At 37.5% G+C, this 25220-nt stretch overlaps 1 protein-coding gene across 2 annotated transcripts in view; it reads left to right on the forward strand.

The window, feature by feature from the left end:
* The window catches only part of STK32B (serine/threonine kinase 32B), a 169569-nt gene that overhangs the window by 138669 nt on the left and 5680 nt on the right, over positions 1–25220 (forward strand). For both annotated transcript variants that reach the window (XM_065634054.1, XM_065634055.1), the window contains 5 exons: positions 1643–1746; positions 6285–6401; positions 7517–7642; positions 11782–11913; positions 12685–12749. In XM_065634054.1, the coding sequence (XP_065490126.1) occupies positions 1643–1746; positions 6285–6401; positions 7517–7642; positions 11782–11913; positions 12685–12749 (544 nt within the window). The remainder of the gene's footprint in view (positions 1–1642; positions 1747–6284; positions 6402–7516; positions 7643–11781; positions 11914–12684; positions 12750–25220) is intronic.

The raw sequence follows: 25220 nt of genomic DNA on the forward strand, positions 1-25220 counted from the left end.
CAAACATGTAAGTTGTGCCTACACAGATCCCCAGCATCATGCAAAAAAGATCTGAAGTACATATGAAGATATAGCATTCCAAGTGAAACCATATTATCTGGAGGTGAGACAGAGCTAACTCAGTGTTATGAATTTTATGCCATTGTTGATTCATGCCATACTGAATAACAGCACAAGTTTATCTATGCCGGACATCCACTGGTCACCTACTCTCTAAACTCATGTTTCTGGCAAAAATGTTTGTTTAGGTGCCTGCAGTTCTCCTACCAAAGTTATTTAGATATGGTCCTGCTGGGTAAAGAGTACAGGACCACTTTAATTTATTGCTTTTTATTCTACAGATTAGGGTTTTGCCATATCTAACTCATTCAAAAATCCTCTGTTAGGTTTGGCTCTTCAGAACTTTCTGAAGTCAGGTCTGGAGTTGTAAATTGTTAGGTTGCCATCCATAACGCAAGGACTGCAAAAACTCCTCTGAAAGGAATGCCTTTCCTTTAATTAAAGGTGCTTCTCTAAATGCCACACATAGTCAAATCCCAAACTGTGAGTCAGTAGTAAGTGACCAGATTACATTATTCATTGCAGTATGCCTATTAGCAAGCGGTGCGATGGTAATCAGGTGGTAATGTGGTACATTAGACTCGGTATTGGGGCCAGAAGAGGCTCACAGGGTAATTGCAATCTAGCACGATGTTATGGTTGGTGATAGTGTTGTTTAGAAAATCCCCAGGGAAAGTGTTATTTTGACAAAATGTACTGAGATTCTGCCGTGAAATAATTAGAAAAGTATGACTGACTTTTCATATCATCTCCTATTTATAAATGGGTTTCTGAAGAAAGTACAGTGGCGTTATTTAGTATGTTTTTCTTGCTGAAATTAGCCAAGTGGATCCTTGTTTTGAAAATATCTTTTTTTTTCCCCCATGAAATTCACTACTTTATTAACAGTGTGTTTATTTCCATTCATGACAGAGTTTCTTGTAGCATACAATCAGTGTCAGGATTTGTATTTAATTACCATTTTCCTATACTGAATACCATTAAAACCCATCTGATTAATTCTATCCAAATGTAGAATAAGGATGAGATTTACCGTATTCAACACCTGTATCAATTAAAGTCGGACTTCAGTTCAGGAATTCCCCTCCTATTACTTATTTTTATTCACATAAGATATAAGGAACAACTTGTTCACCATGAGGGTGGTGAGGCCCTGGAACAGGCTGCCCAGAGAAGCTGTGGATGCCCCATCTCTGGAAGTGTTCAAGGCCAGGTTGGACGGTGCTTTGAGCAACCTGGTCTAGTGGAAGGTGTCTCTGCCCATGGCAGGGGCTTGGAAGATAATCTTTAAGGTCCCTTCCAACCCAAACTGTCCTATGATTCTATGAATCTATGAAAACTTAAATGGACCAGGTAAGAATTAATGTATAAAATCATTGACTTCTGAAGAATCCTGACCAGCGAAGGTCACTTGTTACCAGCAAATCAAAGCACTGAAAATGCTTCCTGAAAATTCTGTGCTTACAAATGTATTTAATTCCAGTTAAATGCATCCTTATTCATTTTTCAGCTGTAAAGATTAATGATGCATCGTTTAACCTTGGTATAATGCTTTTTGTTTGATCTTATTTATTTTTTTTAGCTCCTGAAGTGTTCCAGGCCTTTATGGATGGAGGTCCGGGATACTCATACCCGGTAGACTGGTGGTCATTAGGAATTACAGCATATGAATTACTGAGAGGCTGGGTAAGAATCATGAGGGTTTTTTGTTATTTAACAAATTGACTGACAAAAGTCCCAAAGTTTGCAGTGCCCCTTAGTGCACCCTTCATGATAAAATTTGAGTGGACAAAGCTGTGGTTCAGGTTAGGAATGCTGTCCTGGGTCTTCCCAAGATGGAAATGTTTTTTGGGAAAGTTTCACCCCATTCTCAAATATATTATGAAAGTTTTCCTAAGTTTGTCTAAGGAAAGGCATACTTTTTAATGTCTTCTCCTCACTGCTGAATTGGAAACAATGGTATTTTTTTCCAAATAGAAGTTGAGTTTCTTCAGGCCTTATTATATCTTTTATTCTCTTGGCTAATACCTTAAAAGTCTTAATGTAATATCCTAAGACGCTTGGCCTAACTACAGAAAATGCTTATCTGCCAGTGCACTTATTACTTATCTAATTAAATATGTGAATAAGCTTAATGAAAAATCTTCCTGAGCATGGTCAAATGTCACAGAAGATAATGGAAAATTCTTTTCCATTTTGGTTCAAAGGATTGAAGTTATTTGCTTGAATATTTGCTATTCCCTATGGAAAACAATAATTTAGATACTATTTCAGGATAATGATGTAGCTAAAGTAGCTGGTTGTTGCTGTTTTGTTTTGCTTTAATTTTTTATTCCTCTTTTGGAAAGAGGAATTTTATTGCATTGCAGTGTGCTGTTTTTAAGGAGAGAATATTTGTTTTCCTATGACATTAACACAGTACCACTGCACTGTCCTGCTAGGTGCTTCATAATGTAAGACAATCCATCTCACAAAGATCTCACAGTTTCATGGAGGATGACAGACATAGGAAACTAGAAAAAAGAACAACTATTTTTCCCATTTTTAGATTGAAAACTACATTTCAGAGTGTCTGCACATTGTTACTTCAGAAGCTACATTTTTCAAAGGTCTAAAACTTGGCCAATCTCTTTTTTATTTCCAGAGAAATGGCAAAAGTCATACTCCTGATACAAAGGTCTCTCCCGTGCCAAATCTCAATCCCTGCTCTCTAAGCGCAGGAGTGTCAAAAATCCTTAAAAAACAGAAAAAAAACTTCCAATTTTTCTCTACCATCATTCTCAAAAATTACTGAGTTTTTAAGCCGATGTTCTTTTCAGGATGGAAAATTTAAACCTGAATGGTTAAGATCTGGCAATGATAAGCATATTACATTCTCAACAGTTGTCATGGACGGTTGTATGAGCTGCACATATAATAAATTAAAATAACATCCTGCTGGTTTTGTATCAATCCTTTCACCAATGAGTGTCTCCAAGAAAGCAGCACAATGAAGGAAAGCTGAACCCCCAAGAAAATCACAAAAGAAAATTGTATAGAGTGGTATCTACTTGCCAAGATCCGCAGTCTTTTCTAAATAAGTCTATCTGGCTACGGACAAACCAAAGCTGGGATGGAATCAAATTTCTTTTGAGATGAAAACATTGCCATCTGTCCATGCTCCAGTCAACAAAGCCAGGTGCTTGTTTTGTCCTGAAGAGCAGCTCTTGCCTTCTGAGCAAGCCAGAGGGTGGCTTGGCAGCCCATGCCTTGGTATGGACTAAGAAAAGTTATATCCTTTTCCTGAATTGTATCCCTAAATTTTTCTAGTCTAGACAAGGCCTAAACTGGCAGGAGTGATGACAAGAGAAGTAGTGGTGGGTTGAGGAAACACGTTTAACCCGAGGCATGTAGCTGCCTGCAACAGCCGTGAGCTTTGAAGCTCCATCTGCTGCTGCAATCCCGTGCAGATGGCTGCAAATCAGCAGCTTGCGCCTACAAGGCTGCAAGCTAAACCTGCAGGCAGGCAGCCCCTTGCTCCTCCATGCTCCCACAAAGCTTTGTTCCACGGTGGGAAGAGAGCCCCACTGCCTCGGAGCAGAGGGGTGGGTGCTCGGTGCAGCCCAGCGCTCCTCCTGCAGCAGCCCTGGGGAAAGAGGTGAACGTTGCACTGGGCAGAGCATGCCAGAGATGTGACTTTCTGCAGTTGGAGCACAGTGCATGGTAGTGCATGGAGAAGGCAGGAGGCGAGGAAGGAAGGAACAATAAAAATGAAGAGCATTAGAAATTTCCATCATTTTCCACCTCTGAGCTGTGCATAGCATTACAGCACTGCCTGCCTGAATTCAAGAGGAGCTAAGTAACAGCGAGTTGCTTTTTGCTGAGCTGAAATTTTGTTTTTATTTGCCTCTACTGTTACCAGATGTAAGAGTCCTCAGAGGAGGCTCAGGGTGCTCAAGGCATTGCAGCCATTCTCATGCCTTGCTCTTTACTGCCAAGGTGCTGTTGGAAACAGGGCTGGAGCTACATGAGCAGGTTGCATCCAGTACAGAGCTATATGGACCACTTTTTGGTTATGCATGGTAGTGCTAGCATTTCCCACTACGTTGCAGTCACTTTTCTCTCCTCAGCCAGTCACTAATAAAAGACCAAACAACAAAAAAAAGTAAATTTCTGAAGCACTGCATCAAACATTGATCTTTTGCCCAAGTCCATGAAGTTAAACTGAATGATGCAAACCATAACATGTCAGTCTGTTCCTAAGCTACACGCAACTGCTACAATGTTATAATAACTGCATATATCGTCCCCTTAACAGAGATAAGGTGAAGGAAAGAGGTAGTATGTGGGAATCTTGGACTCTGACTTTCACTGTGATATGAACAGTTTACAACAAATTTTGGTAAAACATCATGAATAAAAGCAAAAGAGATTTTTTTCCTTTCTCACAAAATAAAACAGATGGGATCTCACCATCAAGTGGATTGAATAGCTGAAAAAACATGGGAGAAATTAGTGTGAAGGACCTCAGAAGACCAAGCTTATAATTTCTTTGATATTTACAGTTCAAAATAACTAAATACAATATTAAAAATCTCTGCAAATCTCAATTAAAAAAAACCAAACCCAAAAAACCAACCAACCAACCAAAAACCATGCAAAAAAAAAAAAAAAAAGAAAACAAAAGAAAAACCTCCCAAACCTGTAGAATGTTAATAAACTTTAAAATAAAGTAAGGGGGTTTTTTAAACATTTTTTCCAGTGAGGAAAAAGGCATGTACAGAAGCATCTTTAACAGCAAAACTTTCTTATTTTTATTCTCATTTCTTACTTCTCTCAAAGATCCATTATTCCTTAAGGTTGCTATTTTTAGAGCTAAATCGCAATTTCCAATGATTGGTGTAAATTCTGGCTCGATGATCATGTTGGTCACCTTATTATATCAGGTCTAAATCAGCAGCAGGTTACTTTGTGACAACAGACAAAATGTTAACCTTCCATTTTTAATAGCTGTTTTATGGCAGCATTACCACAGGTAGGGAAAAGCATAAAGCAGACTATTTCAAATGACAGTTTTGAACCTGCTTCAAGAAAATTATGGATTCAGAGCTTACATTTAGGTCCTGTTCAATTCATATGGACATCATATAACTAAATGACAATAGACTAAGCGAATGCGAATCAAAGCAAAAAGGTTTAAGCAATCCTTGGATTTATTTTTAGAGCATCCCAATGCCTTGGAATGGACTTGATTTCACATACACGTGCATGCTCAAAGTTAAACATGTACCTCAATCTTCTTAAAATAAGGATATTTTCTAGGCGCTTATCAAAAGTGGCTGTAATTTACTATCAGATTAGATAGTAACACTCAGAAATATTCTTAGATTATAATCTTGTACCAGTACACAGTAGCAGGAGTGAAGGGATGATTCAGTTCTTACTGAAGGCAACATGTGTGTGCCCTTTGCTGTTGAGGATATTGGATTAGAAGGTAAATCTGTATGGTGAGTGAATTATATGCATCAGTTTTCACAGTGCTGCTATGATGGCATTTGGCTGCAGATCTCACACCACATACCACATATTTGTCACCTGCTGGGTACAATTTACTTCACAAGCACTCCTCACTCTGTTCTTGTCTAAAATACATCAACATAGAGTTTCATTCTCACAACTCGCTTCACAAATACAAGTCTTTAAAAATATGTGCACAATAATTAATAAGAATATAAATGAGTAAATTTTAGATTTCAAAAAGGGCAAAGGAGAAGGATTGGGATTTGCAGTCTACTTTTTACTGTGCTTCTTATGCAGATTTTTTGTAAGCATTTTTTAATTTCTCTGCCTACTCTTAGTAAAATCAGGATGACAAAGTTCCCTTCAACCTCTACTTTTCCATTTTGTCAGTTTAGATCACAAGAACATCCTAGTATTACAAGTAAAAAACAGTAAATAATCCACATTTCACATAGAACGCCCTAGAAATAAAATTATTCAGACATCTCATTTGAACTGATATTTCTTTTCATGAGAGAAAAATTTGCAGAGGAAATACATCTGTGATTAATTACATTAGTTATAACCAAAGAAAAGCACATGCAGAAAGAAGGATTAGCCTCAAAATTGTTATGTTTTGGTGGGTTTGATTTTTCCATCCAAAATACTGAGCTCAGGAAAATGTGAATTGCCTACACTGTTTTATCTATCCTTGCTGACTTGCTATTGATTTAACTTTATCCCAGAGGCCCTATGAAATTCATTCAGCCACCCCCATTGATGAGATACTCAACATGTTCAAGATAGAAAGAGTTCACTACTCATCTGCATGGTGCAAGGGCATGACAGCACTACTGAAAAAGGTAAGAAAGCACAAACACCTTCCGTCCTCACTTCTCTTCCAGAACCCCTCCAACAACGCAGAGGCATCAGGCAAGCACACAATTAGCTAGTCAAAATTTCAAGAATAAGAATGCAGTGCTTACTCTTAGACTTTTCTGAATGTGAGCAGTGCAGTATTTTCTCTTGAGAAGCTGGATTATTCTTAGTCTTAGACTCAGACTTTTTGTGGCCTCAAAGAAATAGAAATCTATTCTTTTTCTTCATTTTAAAACTGATTCACTAGTGATACCAAAACTTTGGGGATCAATAATCCCCATTTGGTGCCCTGGTCCCATTCTCTCCAGCCCTGGCCGTGCGTGTGGGAAAGAAAAGGAAGGATCAGTCTGCCCTCTGAATTTCTGATGCAGTTTCCAGCCAGGGAGCTTAGAAATGAAAAGCTCTGTATCTCTCCCTGTCCCATGTTGCTATAGTTGCAACAACAAAAGTCGAACCACTTTGCTGTAAATGTCACTAAGCTACAAGATGGAGTTCTTTCTGAATGCATCATGACCCTAGAACTCTCCTTCTTCCTAAAATCCTAGTTATTTGTTTGGTTTCATTTTCTGGTCATGCTGCAAGGATCATATACCTCTTTTAGGTATTTCAGGTCCCTAGTACTGATATTTGAGCAGGAAATGTTTGTGAATGCATGAATAGAGCAACAGAAGATCAATTTCCTTTGCAGCAATGAGTAACCTACTTTTGATAGATGGAGCAATGAGGTGGTTAATTTTAATTGCTGCCAGGATGTTTCCAATAAATTAAAGACAAAATACAAATTGTTGGGTGGCATTGAGCTGTGATGTTTCATGTCACTTGGACTCTTGTGTATTTGTAAACAGACTTTTGTTATTAATACAATACACAAACTAATACAGTTCATGCCTGCAACAGCCATCTGGTGGCAATTAAATTATAGTCATATTCTATGAGTTATTACTTTTATTTTTTTAGATTGGGACTTCTAGGAGTTGTTAGAGGGTTCCCTAGCCATTTTCTTATTCTAAATTTTGTATGATACAATTTATGCATGTGATACATGTACGCTTTTATATGGCACCCAATCCCTTAGAAAATGCCTTGTGCTTGATCACAGCTCCTCACTAAGGACCCAGAGTGCCGACTTTCAAGCCTTACAGACATCCAAAGCTCTCCATACCTAGCTGATGTCAACTGGGATGCTGTTCTAGAGAAAGCTGTGACCCCAGGCTTTGTTCCTAACGTAAGTCGATATGCCAGGTGAACTGTGTTTGCAAATTCTGACTTTAATTATCACTGGCATTTTACTTGTTTATGCTTGCATTTGTTGCTCTTCAGAGATTTATTTTTCACAGGAATTTTACTTTGAATTCTGCTTTTATTTACTCAGTCACAGCTAAGAGAAAATTTGGCCCATTTCATTAGATCACAACAAAAACTAATTAACCTTGGTTCACTTTCTGTTCCCTTTCAAATGAAAAACATTTTCCAGACTTTGCATTTCAGCTATTAGAGCAAATGATTGTCAGAGTTAATTCTGAGCCAAAGAATACCAAGATTGTTGCTGCTCTGAAAGCTAGGCATCTGAGTAACATTTGCAAGACTTTTTAACATCCCAGTGTGCTGTTCCTTTTTCACTTTAAAAATACTTTTTCAAAAGATTGACCTATTTCCTTTGTGATAGTTTCCCACACTAAAACATTCACATTATGTGAGGGAATCTGGTGGTTTCATTTTTTCTGTGGTTCCATTTTGTTGGTATTTGTGGGGTATTTCTGTTTTGATCATTTGTAAGTGAAATGGATTTGAGGGCCATGCATAAAAAGCGATGACTCTGGTGTTTCTCCACTTTGTTCAGTCATACTGCACCAAACAATACATTTGTAGCATACTAGGGATTGTTTATATATTTTAACCCAATTGTGAATAAAGATGGGGAAGGGGGAATAATGAGACCCTATCCTCATCTATGTGCACTTTAAAGTTCTTGCTAGATCTGATGGAGACAGAATCCAGCCCTGCAAAAGGGGAGGAAGGGAAGGCATTGCCTAATGGAGCAAAGGCAGTCAGGTGGGTTGCCAAGACAGTGCTGGCAGTGTTTGCTGTGCTTCTTGGGACCTGACCAGAGCCTTTCCTGGAAGCGACATCCCACAGGAGAAGAAAGCTGTGGGTGGGCAGGCTGGGCTTCCCTCAGGGAGCTTGCAGAAAGGCCAGGAATGCAGCAGGTAACGAGCACAACAGGTGAAGAAAAAGACAGGCACCTCTTGGGCACTTCAGAGCAACATTCACTAGGAGTGAAATGCCTTCTTTTCACATTTTAACTTAATGTTGGTGCAAGCTGGAAGCTTGAGAAGTGAATGTCATATCTACCGAACTGAGGCCAGTACTCCTTCCCTCTTATATACCCAACTGATGTGGTGTGTGCCACTCTACTAGCCCTGTCTGCTGAGCAGCGAGGTATAGTAGTCTGGCTGTAGTAACAGGACTGAATAATGGGACTTCAATTTTTTCACCTCCGGCTGGCTTACACCCGGCCTCTCTGGAGCGGGGGCACAAGAGCGTGGTGGTCTGCATTAGTCCACAGACCAATATAACCTAGTCCTTAAATCACAGTTCTCATGTCGCTGTTTGATTCTTTCCACCTGGACTTAAATTGATTTGAGGGTATCTTACTCCTCAGACGGTGTAGGTAAGTTCCCTGACTTCTTAAGGACAGAGAAGAAAGTAAATTTTCAAATGTAATTTCAAAAGCCATTTGAAACCTATGTGTCTGGTACTGCTCTGCTAGCCAAGTGGCCTGTGTCTGTGGCTGATGTTGACAACAGTGAATGTGATGGAAAGTATGAAAAGGGGAAGTTCTCCTGAAATACTTTGAACTGTCTACCATTAAACATGTGTCCAAAGACAGCTATTCTTGTCACATTTGGATTCACCTCATTCATATTTTGGAGGAAATATATTTTTAGGAGGCATTACAGAAATAAGACTTAAGAGAGTTAATTTGCTCAAACAAAATCGTGGTCTTAAACACATGGAAAAGGATTCAAACCATAAGACATCTTGATATCCTAATTTTCCTCATTTTACAACTGAAGAAGAATTGTGAGAAGGAAAACCATAAAACCAGTAAAAACTAATAGCCAAAATAATACAGAAATTCAAAGATTATGACTGGGGTTGGAAGGGTCTGTTTCCCACTTGTTGCTGGGAAAATAATATTCTATGTTTAAGAGAAAATACAAGTAAAAAGTTCCTTTTTTTCCTACTCGGATGTGGAAGTCCCATTACAAGTTCTACCAGACATTTCAGGGCAGAAGCCAACACTGCAGGGTTTGTTTCACCAGGTCAGTCAAGCACGTTAGGAAAAACAGTGACAAGGTGAGAGGCAAAGCACCTTTTCTAGCACAACGCTTCTCTATATAATAAACTTTGATGTTTCATGACACCAAGTTTGGCCAGGCATTTTCCAAGAACTTTTCTCTCTGTTGCCCATAGAAAAACTTTCACTTACTGACTTCCTGGATTTCAGGCTTTGGGTGAGAGGGTGAATTGAGAACAACATGCGCTGTGATCTGGGGAGAGTTTTATAACTACAGAGTTTTATAACTTTTCGACAGCTTGTTGTTACTGTCAGGAGCTTGCCTGACTCCTGCAGGCAAGAGGGCACAAGGGAGGGCTGTGGTAGGAAGGTCCCATGGTTTAATTTCTCCCTGTGTATTTTGATTCCATAAACATTGCATTTACTTAACTAGTACATGTGTTTCTTTATGGCCTAGCTAGTTTCTTTATATTCATCTTGAAGTCATGAATTGTTAATAGTTTTTTTGTACTGTTAAATATTTGATAAAGCAAGCAAGAAATTAATTGAACACAATTTGGTTTCATTTTTATAGCTTCAGAATTAAATTGATGTATTTTTTAAGTGCTCAAACTTTAAAATTTTACATGCTCAAGAAAGGAACTTATATCGATCAAACATAAAGAATTCTTTATTTATAAATAAGCATAAGTAAGCTACAAACCTCCATTAATAAAAAACAAATTTTACTGAAGCTGTCTGGATAGTACGCAGGAAAAGGCATCAGAGAGCTTATCATTATACTTAGAGTATAGAGACTTTTCTAGAAATAAAAAAGATGGAATGATCTCTAAATCAAATATTTCATTTTAGGACAACACAAGTTATACAAGTGGTTTCTGATGTGGATTTACTGCTTAGTGTCTTTGGTTACTAAATAACATCTGCCATTTGTGTATGACCTCATCTTAGTACTTTCACCTTGATGGTGATAATAGTGTGATCAAACCCTCAGAAGTTCCAGAGGAAAACAGGATGCTTTTAAGATCTTCCACCACACTATTCAAATTGTTTGCATTTTTTTTTTTTGAAAGAATGAGGAGGAGAAAGGAATTCATGTTATTCTGACTGCAGGAGCAGCAAAATGCTGATCCAGTAATTAGGATGCCACGTAGTGACTTTTTAAAGATGTATTTGGTGCAGCTGAACCATAGATTTTCTGGCCATGCCCTAGCTCTTAGCCCTAAATAGGAGAGGAACAGTCCATCCAAAATGTTGTCATGAAATGTTTTTACTGCACTAATGAAGAGAATTAAAGGAAAAAAAAAATCTCAAGGCATAAAGTATGTTTCTGTAAACTTTTATGCTGCAAAGATCTGAAAGAATCAAGAACCTGAAAAGAATTAAGGAGTCTGAAAAGAATCAAGGAAGGAAATGACCATATAGAACTGGTGTTTCCAATCATCCCACTTAAAAAGAACTTCCTGAAACAACAAAGAATCTTAAGGTTTGGCTCAAGCATCACAAATTGAAATAAAAATGGAGAATCCAGAATATTTAAGTAATGTAAGTAATGGGTAAGAAAAAAGTTTAATAGAACCATTTTTTTACATAAACCCTGCTAACCAAAAAAGGCCTGCTCCTTCCTTTGTTATCCCAGATAGGAGCCAGGTAACTGAACCCACCTGCAACTCTTCAGAAAATCAGATTTTAACAAGTAAGATCTTAGAGCTATTTCCCATCCCTCCTGCACTGTTCCAGTTACCACTTACATTTCACAGCACTAACCAATATTCTGATTAAGACCCTAGGCTGGATTAATCTCTCCCATTGGGTCACTCTAGGAATACATATGTATATAAGTAGGAAGAGGACCTAACTCTTTGTGGTTGCTTCATAATATGAATTTTATCTTACCACCCTTATTTAAACTTCAAGCATCACTCCTGGCCTAAAAAGACATTTTTGGTTTTACACATGTGGTTGAGAAGCTGCATCATTATTAATGCTATTAACACTTGCCAGGCAAACTAAAAAACCAACAACGATGCTTCAAAGAGTAACTTTGAATCCTTTTGTACCAGAAAGGAAGGCTGAACTGTGACCCAACATTTGAACTTGAAGAAATGATTTTAGAGTCCAAGCCCCTCCATAAAAAGAAAAAGCGACTTGCCAAAAACAAATCCAAAGATGGAGCTAAGGAAACCTGCCCACTGGTAAGTTGGAGACTGTGGCTGCAGTCAGTGACATTTCATTTACAGTCTTTAATAGAAAAACTCAGTTAAGTTCAGTTTTATCATTTCTGAAAACAGATTTGACCTCTACATCTGTCATTTTACATATAGCAGAAACCATTTCCGAAGCAAGATAAAGAGATTTATTTCAGTCAAATAGTAACAGCATGTTTAAGTTGTAGTCATTTTTAAGATTCTTACGGATGCTCGTCTAAAGTATGGAAAAGTGTTGTCAGTTGGCAAATATGCTTCCTACACATGGACAGACAGCTATAAAGAGTATTTATCTGCTGCTATTACCAAAAATGAAAAGTATGCAGTGAAAAGCTTATCTTTTATAAATGTTTTTAAATTGTCTCTTGCAATCTTGACTAATGTGTCCCACATAGAAAGACGCATTGTTTAAACAGTCTATACTTCTGAGAAGATTAAGAAATAATCATCTTCCAGACTTGAATTTTTAGTTCAGTGAGGTTTTATAAACTTTGTTGCTACTCCTAATGATTTTGAATGCTTATGCAAAACTTTTCTTAGAGCTATCAGATGTAAAAATCCTCAGGAATTCGTGGGCAGCTTCTTCCAAAAAGAAAAGATTAATTGTGCTATCATGGCCCACTTTTGAAGAGTTTTCAAAATGCCTTTTGATAGTATTCATTCATACGCCTTTTTGTTCAGTACCGTTCCTGTTGTTGTGATTGTTGTCTATGATTTTCCATCTTTTTTTAATCAACCAATTCATGCTGTTTTTTAAAGAATGTACACCTGCAGCAGTGCTTGGAAACCGTTAGGAAAGAATTCATCATATTCAACAGAGAGAAGTAAGTGCATTTCTTAATGCCTGTTTAGCATTTACTACTGAAATTAATTTGAGAACTGTGGGTTTTCTTTTTCCTCCCATTGTAAGGAAAAGTGATTAATGATCATAGCAGCAGGGTCTAAAAGGCCGGATTTCCATTGATTTTCTCCCCCTTACAGTCTCTGGTGTGATGGTTTTGTAGTTCTTCCATCTCTGAAAGCAAGCAGAATTGCTTGTGGTGAAAGTATGTTAGAGAGATAAGGTAAATGTCACCGACACTCTCCAGAGAAATTGTTAGCAATTAAGCAATGCGAATGTAATAAAAGGGGCTGCTTTTTTCACCATTCGAACAAAACCAAGAGAAGCAGTAACTTAGGAAATTGCAATGGTATGAACTAAAGTATTCTGACTTAGAAACTCTGTTCATACGTCACCACCATAAAAGAGTTTATTTCAACAAAGTTAAATATTGAAACTATTATCAGACATGAAGCGAGTGCTTCATAGTCTGTCAAATTCCATAGAAACACAAGTCTGAATCCCAAGGATGTCAATATTCTTCCTGGTCCAATTAATACGCTGCATTCTGCATAGTTTACAGCATGGGAGTTGCAGCCACTATGGGCTCATTAGTATTAATAGATATAGCTCATAACAGGGAAGCTTTTTTTTGGTCTTTGGTCAAATTATTGCATTTCATCCAAGTATATTCAGTGGTTTTATTTGACCTAATTATAGCTGCAAGCCTTTCTAATGGAGTTGTGAAATGTTAGAAATTAATTTAAAAGTTGTGATTATATTAATGCTTACCATGCATGTAATTACTTTCTTCTGTAATTAAAACTGGGAAAGGGATTGTCAAGTTATGCACAGCTGACATGATGTCGTGAAGGAAACAATGCCATGGATAACCCCATTTGCCTGTTACAATCTGTGCGATATGTCTATGCCCAATACCAACTGCTCACAGAAACTACAACGAGGACTTAAGAAAGGGAAGATTCTACAGATTTTTCATGTCATTTTGCATGATCTCTAGCAGAAGAGAGATGTATATAAGAGCCATAAACAACAGAAGTCAGACCAAGTCAGCTTATAAAAGGTTTTTAGAAGGGTTTGGTGTACTTCCCTGAATCAGTTCTAGTATCGATGAACTAAAGAAAACCTAAATTTTATAAGAGTTTTATTAAACCACAAAAATCAAAATTATTAAGACTGTAATAACAAGCTTAAAAAAATATTACATTGATAAATCAATTTAATGTATTTCAAATAAATTGTCCATACCATTAGTGAATTTCCAGATATGACCCTCTCATCTACTCCAGAATCATGTAACAAGGAAACCCAATATACAGCAATTTTTGAAAGATAAAATATACTACCAGATTTAGTTCAAATATTTTCAAAATCCCATTATATGTTCTCATCAGCATTGAACAATTTCTTTTGACATGATTTTACTGTGTTATTCTCACATAATTTTTAGCAGTGCATAGGAAGTGTTTTTCTTTTTTTTCATATTGCACAACTACAGTGACAACACAAGGAGAAGTTTAAACAGAGTATAAGGAAAATTAAAGCAAAAGATAAAAGACATGCACATCATTCATAACAGCATGTGTTTTTGTCATTGCTTAATTGGCTTCAGCGAGGTAGAGGAAAAATATTTAGTATAGACTTACAATAGATCCTGCATTGTCTAAAGCCAGATCAAAATCATTTCTTGTTTAAATTGTATTGGAGTAGAACAACACGGAAAGCCTTCTGCAATACCTTTTTTGAAGACAAAAAGAAGTTAATAAGGGGGGAAGCAGAGGTCAAATTTTTGAAGTGAAATGTGAATTCAAGTCAACGGGAACAAAATAAGAGCAATGACAGTTGCAGATATCATCATACTGGAGAGAAGAGGTTACACAGTATATGCCTGAGTAATTCATGGTGGGTTTCCTTAGACCATTTATGCTCTCCAGTCTGTATGTACAGGCTGAGGCCAAATTTACATGGATTTCCAAAGCCGCTTGGCCAATCAAGCTCGTAGGAACACCTGCAGATGCTGAAAGACATGAACTGTCCTATGAACACAATATCCAATAATATGTGATTGTATCATTGGGTGGAGAGTCAGTCTCAAGCAGGGCTTTAAAGCAGTCTCAGATTAATGCAGCCAGATGTTTTGATGTTCTTCTACATAGAACAGAATTGCTTATGTAATCTAGCTGCTCAAAAAAATCTGCATACTTCCATAGATATTCATTACTTTCAGCTACAAAATGCTACATTTTATTGTGATTTAAGCCTTCTGTTTAGCTTACTTCGGTGGCACAGAACACTATAAAAATCCTAAGAAGGTGTGAATCAAAAAATGTAGCCCATGTTTCAAAGGAAAAGATGGGAATCCCCGAACTAAAAGGATTCTAGGCAAAATTACATATGTTTTCAATTGAGCAACAGAAAGTCAAGTAGTAACATGTAGTTAGTGCAATGTTAACTGCACCAGTTCCACAACATCTTGCAATCCAATACTTTCAAAATATCTGCTGTGAAAAGCAGAATCTGTTTTTATTGAATGTCTTGCTGATACTTCCAGGCTGTGTCTCTCTTTCGTTATATGTCTTCCTTCTTGCAACAAAGACTACAAATCTTGAAATATGCCATATTTGTTTTCTTTCCAAGAAGCTCAGGAGACTATCAGAAACTTTTAGCCTGCAGTTAAGGGAGGGGTCAGGGACAAGTGAGTGGGATAGAGAAAAGGCTTACCAGGCTAATTATAAAATAATTCAAATGACTGAATGAAGTAACTTAATAGTGTAAGTTAATGCTGGCAAAGACGGAATGTGCACATTTTCACTTTTCTGTTACTTCCTACAGTTAACTAATTGGAAACTGCTATTTATAGGAAGGTTTTAAGCAAGATGAGTGCATGATGAAGAGCCCGTTTTAGCTAATCCAAGCTTTCAAACAAGTAGACTCAGTTAAAAAGGCTGATGTTTTTCCATACCTTTTCAGTAAGTCTTACATTATTCTTGAATGTAATTTATTTTGTTGGACCATAGTTTAACTATGTAGTTGATAGCTATGGTTTGAACCATAACTCTTAGATAGGATGAAAGATTTGAAGAATTAAATAGTGCTTCAGATAGCAGAGTAGCTGAAGTGTCGTTGGAGGGAAGGCTTTGTTCTTACTTACACCAATATTTCAGTGGATGCAAGCTATAAATTAAAATACATGTGTCTTTGGATGTGACATGGGCGGAAGTCATCTGCCCACATTGACATTATCTTGCAGTACCTTTAAGTGAGGGGGTTACACACTGTCCTGATCTAATGTAAAATAAAATAGGAAAATCCTTTTACAATCCAAGTTTGAATGTGGTGCAGAAAATGTTTTATGTTCTTCTTAAGAGTGTCAGTAAAATCTCTTTCTTACTTTTGAACACATAAACTAAATAAGCTGTGATCTAAAAATGGTCTATGTACTGGGTCTTACCTCGAGAATATGATCTGAAGTTGATTTCAGGGACTTGTTTGGCTCCATTTGCTGAAAAATGATTTTTTTTTTCCTGATTTTAAATCTATTTCTATGGATAGATGCTTTGTTATATCTGGAAACGCAGCACCAAATGCTCTGTGGTATCTGAATGTGACTTCCTATAGACTTGACAGCAATTTTACAAACTGATCTTATTTAGAAGCTGTAGGCTATATTTTCAATTTCTTTGGAGGAAGGGGAAGAGGAAGAAAGATTATGTAGATAAAGCCACACTGTTTGTTTATAGTTTTATTGAAAAGCTGGGCACAGATTATTTTGCTATTTTTTTGTGCCGTTATCACTAAATGAATCTTCACGTCCATCTACATCTGTTTATGAATGTCCAAAACCTGAAACAGCCAAAAAATGAAGAAATAAGATTCAATATTTGCTTGTAGTGGAATCACATTTCTTACCCTTTGTGGTTCCTCAGCCTCTTCCTCTCCCAGAAAGATGTCTTTAATCTTAAAGATGTGAGCCAACAAAGAACAAAGGGGAGAACACAGGAAATATCTGCTCCTCAGGCAGAATAATGCTTCAGTTAGAAGCTTCACAAACTTGTCATAACAATTGTCAGCCTGCTAATAAAAGTAAAATCATACAGCCACATTTTACTGAGCAGAATCTGTATTTCATATATACAATGCATGTGAAAATGAGTTAGAATTCTGCAGAGCTAGTTTAATAAATGAGGGATGAAGAAAACATCCATATTTTTAAAAATTCTAATAGAAACTTTAAAAATCTTGCTAATGATTTTGAAGTTGGAGGGTTTTTTTTACTTAAAACTAATATCCTGTAATAGCATTGCTATGATATTCAGCTGTCTAGTCCCCACTGATCTGAACAGGCTTGCTCCTTTCCTAAGCTACTGGTACACCTTATTTCTCAGTATTTGTTCAATGCAACCAAACTAAAGTATTCTTCCACAAAATAAAGCAGTCAGGTAGATGCTGCACATTTCCCTCTCTTTTCCTATTAAAATTCTGACTGTTTGGCTGTATTTGACACCTCTAGGTGAACAGACAGTTCTCTGTTCCCAGAATAAAGAGAAAAAATTGAGGGAGCATCTTGTAAACATGTTGTCTAATTTTGCCCACATCATAGGTGAAAAGCTTACTTAATATTCCCTGCATTTTTTTAAAGAGATCAAATTTATTATCTCCTTCTTTGTAGTTCCTTTTCTTCCCTTTCAGTTGTCTTTTCAGATTCAAGTTCAGATTCCCTGAGTGCACGCTCTCATTCCAGTTTGTTTGGAATTGAATATTCATAACTATTTGCAGTATACCTCATTGAATGTACTTTTCTTAATAGGTATTTTATGTCACTTAGTGTCTCTGGAGATATTTATGTTATCATAATCCCCATAATATCTGAATGCTTTTTGGATGGGGCTACAGCACAACTTTTCTTGCCACTTCTGCTGACCTTAATTCACTTTAAGTCCATCTCTTTTGGAGCATTTCAAGTGGTTGCACTGCTCTTCACTGATTTCTTTCTTATCCCTTTTGTAGTGGATATGATTGCTTTTGGAGATTGCTGCTTCAATCTCAATCAGAAAGATGCCTTTCTGAACATGATGGAACCCAGCTTGGTTTTGGGCACTAATAACTGCTGCTTGGTCATACAAGCCCTTTCACTTCTACCTTTGATTTCTGCTCATTACTACTGGCTTAGAATTACCAGTCCAAATGCGACTCTCAGTGAGTCAAGCTGACTAAAGTTTTGAGTATAGCAGGTCCAAGCTGGTAATTTTTCTGCAAGCATATCTTCAAATTAATTTTTTTTTTTTGAGAAAAGAGCAGTCATACGAAAGCCATGGTTTCAATAATGTGTTCCCTTCACAGCTTCGTGAAAAGAAAAAAAGACTAATGAGTATCTAGAATGTCATTTTCAAAGCCTTCCAGGAAAAACAGTCTGAGTTTTCGCAAGCAAGTAACCATATCATTGTAGTGGCTACACTTCACCAAATGAACATATAAATTCAGGAATGAAAGTTCGTGTGGAAGTGCGTATACCAGAGTATTCTCTGTGCTGAAATGTGATCCTGGAAGGATTAGGATAACAGATGCAGATCCTCACCACCTCAGATCAGCAATCCTTTTCCATTTACAGAAAGCTAAACATAAATACACCTTATGAAAACTATTCAAAAGTCAATTCATAGGCAGAGAAAAGAAAAATACGTCTTTATTTCTGCATCTCAGAATTTGAAGAGGAACCAAAACTGTATCATTCTAGGACCATATACGATTTCTTTTTAATAGGTTACACGGGACAAATGAGACCTGTTATAAATGAAGACTGCATAACAAGTCCTTAATGTTAATGACTGTAAGGGATTACCTTCATGATTTCTCTACATCTCTCTTCATATCCTAAACTAGCATAAATTCTCACTTGTTAGGAATTTCCATAAATGAAGAATGAGTCATGAAGACTGAACTTCTTGTCTTGTTTTAGGAAACTATTTTGGGGCCAGTTGCTGAAGCAATGCAGAAACAAGCCAGTAATTAGAACACGACTATGGCCAGCCATTCTGATACTTCGTGTATCTGTTGAATGTATTCATAAATGAGTTGGAAAGGGAGATGAATGGTGAGGTGACAAAGTCCACTTCTGATACCAGAGTACTCAGAACTCAATCTGACTGCAAAGACCTGCAGTAGATAATGGTAGTTATGGTGCTGAGTTGCAAGGTATTAAAAAATGGCAGCTGAAATTCAGTAGTGATAACATGTGGGGCAGAAAATAGTCTAAACTTTATCTTTCAGACAATGTACTCTAAATTAGCTTCAGTTATGAGGGAGAGAGATTTTGAAATGACTGTGGATAGCACAATGTTTAGTAGACAACTAAAAGGTGCTAATATGGTCAAAATTGCAAAGAAAGTTGTGCAGAAATGAACATCAGGATGTTAGCATGTGTATATATATACATATATCCATATATATACCCCTGCATCTTCCATTCAGTGTACAATTCTGCTTCCTTATCGCAGAAAAAGATACAGAGGACTTAGAATGGTTAAAAAAAAAATAAAACAAAAACAACAGGAATGACCAGAGGTGTGGTATGGCTCACATTAAAGGATTTCATAGACTTGAACTAGTTTGAACTCAGAGAAGAGGCAACTGAAAAGGCAGAAACAGGTTAAACAAAAATATTTCATTTGGGCTTGACCCAAAGAGTCATTTTGCCTTGAAACTTTCACCAGAAGAATAAAGGAAGGGAATATTTCAAAGCAACTCCTATGATCTATCCATCTGCTGACAGCTGAACAAAAGGGTGAGACTGCATTCTTCAGCATACACACTCAAGAGGCTAGGAAATGTGTCTTTCTTGAGAATGAGTTTTGGTCCAAACTGCTGAGAAATATCCTTATTCATGGGCAAATGCCTGTAATTTATAAGCTGGGTTCTGGCTAACTAGAAAGAAAACTTTCTCCCTGTGGTTCCACAGAGTCTAAAAAAATACATTATGGGGAAATTCCATAGCTTCTTTCCTGTTCCTTGTACATGTGGATCTACAGATGTATCTAAACTAGAAAAACTAGTTCACATTTTAAAATGTGGCTGAACAAGACAGATGTTGTTTAGGATGCACCTGGTCTTGGACGGAGGATAACCCACTTCTAAGTGACACCTATTTTACTAATTTGAACGTGGCTTTAATGCTAGTGTTAATTGGTTGTTTTAGTCTCATTTTCTTAAGTGGCTGTACATCATTTGATGTTTTAATTTACTTATTTCATCTCTTTACTCTTATTTTGCTTTATCAATTCCCAGGGTAAACCTGAGATCTCAAGACATCACAGGCCAACCTGCTACAGCATCCAGTAAAATCTGTCACTTGACTTCCACATACTAGTATTTCACATGTCATTCACACCACATGTGCACCTGAACCCATTATGCTTGATTATAATTTGCCGGTTGATAGAAAATTATATTCACAGGCATTTACTGAATGTAATTACTCAGCAGGATCTATCAACCTGAATCAATTACCCATGGTGTAAGCATATTTCCCCAAGGTTTTTTGGAAAGAGTGGGAATAAATGTCATGAGTATCAATGGTACAAGAAGACATCTGTGCTACATGAGGATACTTACTCAAAAATTTTACTTTCCGCATTCAGCTGTAATAGAGCATAACTTTTAGCCTGTGCCTCAGTCATTTAAATTTAAATGGAGTTAAAACAGAGTTATTTGAATGATTACATAGTAATCTACTGAGCTATCAAAACACATACGTCACAGCATATTAGGAAAACAGACCTGAGATTATGACTGTTTCTATCAAAGCAATCAGTACCAAGAGTACATGTTTGGGGTCGAAGACGGACTGAGTTAAATATTGGTTAAATGCAGAGCATTTCCTACCCCAAAGGGTGTATGCAAGATTTTCAAAGGTATCTGAAATAAATGGGAATTAGATGACAAAGTATTTTTCAAGATACAGCCCAAGTCACGCAAAAAAGCCACTGCTGGCAGACCCAGAGCATGAGTATGTTACAGGTACGTCCGCATGAATGAACAGGCAATTGCACCCCTCTGCTCCTCGGTGACCTTGTTACCCGCTCTTGGCAGTGTTTATCGGTGTGTGCTGTGTACCAGGCTGATGGGACTATTCAATTTCTGCACGCCTGAACAGCGTAGGTGTAAATTAGCTCTAATCCAGAAGCAAATTGACTCTGCTAAGTAGTGCAGTGTGTGGTGAGCTTACACAGCTGCTAGAAAAGGAGGGCCTGGAATGTGTGGTTCAGAGAGGAAAGGTACCTCTATTTTTCTAGAGATACAACAAAACTATATTCCTTTAAACTAATCAATTTAGAAATAATTTATTATTTTAAGCTCCTTTAGTAGTCAGTGACGAGAGACTTGTATCTGCCAAGGTTCGTCTGTGACACATAAATTAGATAACTTAGACTGGAACTAATTAATCTATGTTAGTGCCTCTGTTTATCCTGTAGAGAGAACCTGAACTAATCTTTCTGTTGTCTGCAGTTAGCTGGCATAAAAGCCATCCCACAGTTGTTGGCTCAGTTAATTTCTGCAAAACTGAATGCCTAGCTGCCAGTCCAACAGGCACAGCTCATCTGTGATCTGCTGTCGTGTCTGCCTGTGCTCTTGGAGTGTCACATAATTAAGGACATCTCATGAGGCACCAAATAACACCTGTGGGGCAACTGCATTTGAGCCATATGTACCTCCTGTGGGCAGGAGGCCAAAAGCAAGCAAGTTATAAGTGTGAAAATTATCAAAGAAGAGCTGAAGACTCATGACATTCACTCTTGCTAGTGATTCGATGAGGTTACTTCTTGGACCCAGGTCTCTCAAAATACATACCTGCTATTACACAAACACACAGCAGCATTGCGTTTCATTTAAAGCTGCTTGGCACATGTTGGCTCTCTAGGCAAAGTCTAGAGCAAGGGGCAACTACCTGAGCCTACAGATGCTAATTTTCAGTTTGAAGTTGTATGATTCAGCACTGATGTGTTGCTGAGTGATGAGTGTTGACTCTGCTCCAGTCAGTTGTTAAGTCCACTCTGGTCTGCCCCAAGCCTCCTCTGGCACAGAGCAAGTTTGTGCCTTCCTTGTTTGTTTGAAAATGCTTAGCAAATTCATACACTTATCAGTGTTTTCTGTTTTCCTGAAAGCACTACTAAGATCACTCTGTGCACGAGCTAAAGAAAAGTCCACTATTAACTCTGCCATGCTTACTGCTCCTCTGTTAGGTGTAAAGAAGTTTTTTTAATAAAAAATAACATTAGCTATATACAGCTGTCTTTTGAGATAGTTCTATTAGCTATACAATTAGTTAATTTAATTAATTATATCTCCACAGTTGGGATTCTTTTGAATCCTTCCTCATTTTTCAGGTGTTTAACTCTTCGTCCACTTGTACTTTTTTTTTTTCTTCTTCTTATCCTGCATTTTCCACTTTCATTGTTGTTTACTGCCTATTTTTTAAAGGCAGAATACAGGCAGTCTTTCATAGTGCTCAGTTGTTAGCATGGTCCCTGGCGTAATTTTTCCCAGGCCAAAATCACTGTCTGAAGAAATTCCCTTCATGCTTCAGAGGTTAAAAGAGACCAAAGGCTGCCTAACAGGCAGCTGGAATACAACAACCCTGGTTTGAAGATTAGAGAGTTTAGCCATAAGGATGCAAGCCAGGCTGTGCCAGTTAGCTCCAGGCATCAATCTCTGCACCATTTTATCTTCGGGTGCAAATGTAACCAATGCCTAAAATACAGAAATGACATTCCCAAGCAAAACTCTGTTTGCCGCCTGTCATGAGAGCCCTCCTGTGTATCGCTGGGGAATGGGAAGTGGATGAATACTTTAGCAGAAGTTCAGTTTACCAGGTAACTTAATCTTATGCAGGATTGTTATACCAATTAGTTCTGATATATGTTGCTATGAAATCAGAGCACTTCTTTTCAAATTGGGGAATTCTGCAGAATTTGGCCAGAGATTGACCCCTGTCCGCGTGTCCTAACCACGTGCCAGCTCCTCACCCTGCGCCCTGGTTTCCTTGGGAAGCAAAACTGAGCATGAAAAGGCAAGACAGGATCTGCAGCTCACACAAACAGGGTGCAGACAATCTAGGAGTATCGTATTTGTTCTTTTTGTTAGCATGTTTCCTTAAGATTTACACTGAACAAAGGTTAGTGTTTTCTTCTTTATAAACCAATTTCCTGAACTTCTGATCAACTCATTGGCTTATTTTTGTTAACTTTTTTAAAAAGAAAGCAAATGCAAAAATTTTCACTCCTTTCTGATATGTTTGGTGGCTATTTTGTTTTGAAAAGTAAAAATACTCTTCTCTAATATGCTTATTCAGTTAAAAATAACCTGATAGGGATGCTTTGCTCACTACTTTCTTCTTTTTTTTATTTTAACTTTTCACTGAAAAATGCAGTTGAATGAAAACCTGGCAGATGAGAACCAGTAAGCAGAATAGGGGAGATACAAGAGAAAGAGTAACACTCAATTACAACTGTAAAATACTGCCAGCTTCTTCAATTTTTACAAAAATAGAACACAGCAGGAACCAATTTATAAGAGAAACCTTTGAAAATGCAGGAGGAAAATTATCAAGTGTCCATGTATCAAACTCAATTCTTATTCCCCACAGAGCAGCCAGGTGACATGCCAAGCTGCTTATTGTCTCAGAAATCGTTCTCAGTTATCAATACTTCTACAATCATTGCCTACAATAGATGTTAAAATGACGGCAAAAAAATAATGGGGAGGTTTTCAAAGTGGAGTTTAAGACGTGCATGCATATAACCCATTATTTTTGAGGTCTTGCGCACACTGCAGGACCTACATATTATTGCCAAAAAATTGGCCTGATTTTGTAGTGTGTGCACTTTTACTAATGTGCATGAGCTCCTATAAAGTTTAAATAAGGGATTTTACAAAGGATAAAGTTTTACATGAGCTTGGGGAAGTGACTTTTTCTGGCTAAAGCATGAAAGATTGTGGGTTCCACGAACATTTTTACTCGATGTCAAACCAAGAGAACAGAGTTATTTTGGGGCTGCTGGGTGAGTTGATGCAGAAAATGAACTGATATGACCAATATTGTTAGTTTTCACTTGTCTACCACCTACTTACCACTGAACACTCATTATTTAGATTGGAGAGGCAAACCAAAACATATGCCTTCTCATGATGTTTATGCAGATATGTAAAGTTCAAGCTACCCAGCAACTTTCTGTTTATATTTTCTATCAGATTCTAGGTTGCCAATACCAGGGGTGATGCTGGACTTTCAGGTGACAGTGTGAGTCCTTTTGGGTCTTCACAATCCAAATCCTTCTGTTATTTCTCACAATAAGTTTGTCTGCATAAGCCACTCCAAAATGTGAGAAACACAAGGACATACTCTGTACTTGCTCTATAGAGAGGAAATAAGAAAGTCTTATTGCCACAGTTAGACTTCAAAGTCCCATTAAGTCTATCTTTTTACACCTTTTGACTGGGAAATAAAGGCTCTAGGGTGCCACAAATTTACCAAAATGTTTGAGTTGAAAGTTTCATCTTTGTTTTATATGTAACTGAGCAGGCAATCCAGTTCTGGTGAGGAATACAACCAGCCACTAATCATCTCCATCTCTTTAGAAAGCAAATTCTGGGCCATTTGGTAAAACGGTGCTTAGTTATCATCAATGCAGATTAGTTGTCATCAGTTACAGGCGGTGGAGGTGTGGGGGCAGTTAAAGCACCACCACCAGCACTGTGAGGAAGCAGTTGTGTTGACCACATCTGATTTGTTCACCCAGGCGTTTTTTTGCTTGTGTTCATATACAAATTTCGATGCATCGTTACCACACTGAAGAAAAACTAAAATTATAAACAAGCAGTGGGCAATAGCAGTGGGCACCAAACTGACACCTTGCCTGCCCTCAGTGCCAAGATGTCTCGTTCCAGCCTTGGCTGTTTACAACTAGCCACTATCTTGGCTGGACGTGTTGGGTATTCCCAGCTCTGCAAGTATCCCTGTGAGACATTGCTAGAGTAGGGCTCCTCGTGCTTTATTGAGCTCACCTTTATGGCCTTATAACACTTTGTAAATATTCTTTTCCATTTGACTGGAATTTTTAAAACTTCAGCATATCCAGCAATTTTAGTTATATGTCATAACTTCCACACTTCTATTTTCTATGACCGGGATATAACCAAACAAAACCTGTGTCTGTCAATTTCTGGCTTCTTCTAACTCCTTTACAAAGTTTCATTGCTAAATCTTTTCTACTGAGGTTGAAAAGTCTTTAGTGCAGTATTTTGAGAGAATACTATCTTTCAAAGAGTCCATGTTTATCAACTGATATTCTAAAAATATGATATTTGGACATAAGGTTCTTTATTGTTTTTCTGAAATCCCTTTTCTGAAATCCCTTTTCTAACTTCTGTTTCTGTGCTCCAATAGACAAATCACAGTGAC

Source organism: Caloenas nicobarica, chromosome 4 (genome assembly GCF_036013445.1).
Source record: "Caloenas nicobarica isolate bCalNic1 chromosome 4, bCalNic1.hap1, whole genome shotgun sequence".
Classification (NCBI taxonomy): domain Eukaryota; kingdom Metazoa; phylum Chordata; class Aves; order Columbiformes; family Columbidae; genus Caloenas; species Caloenas nicobarica.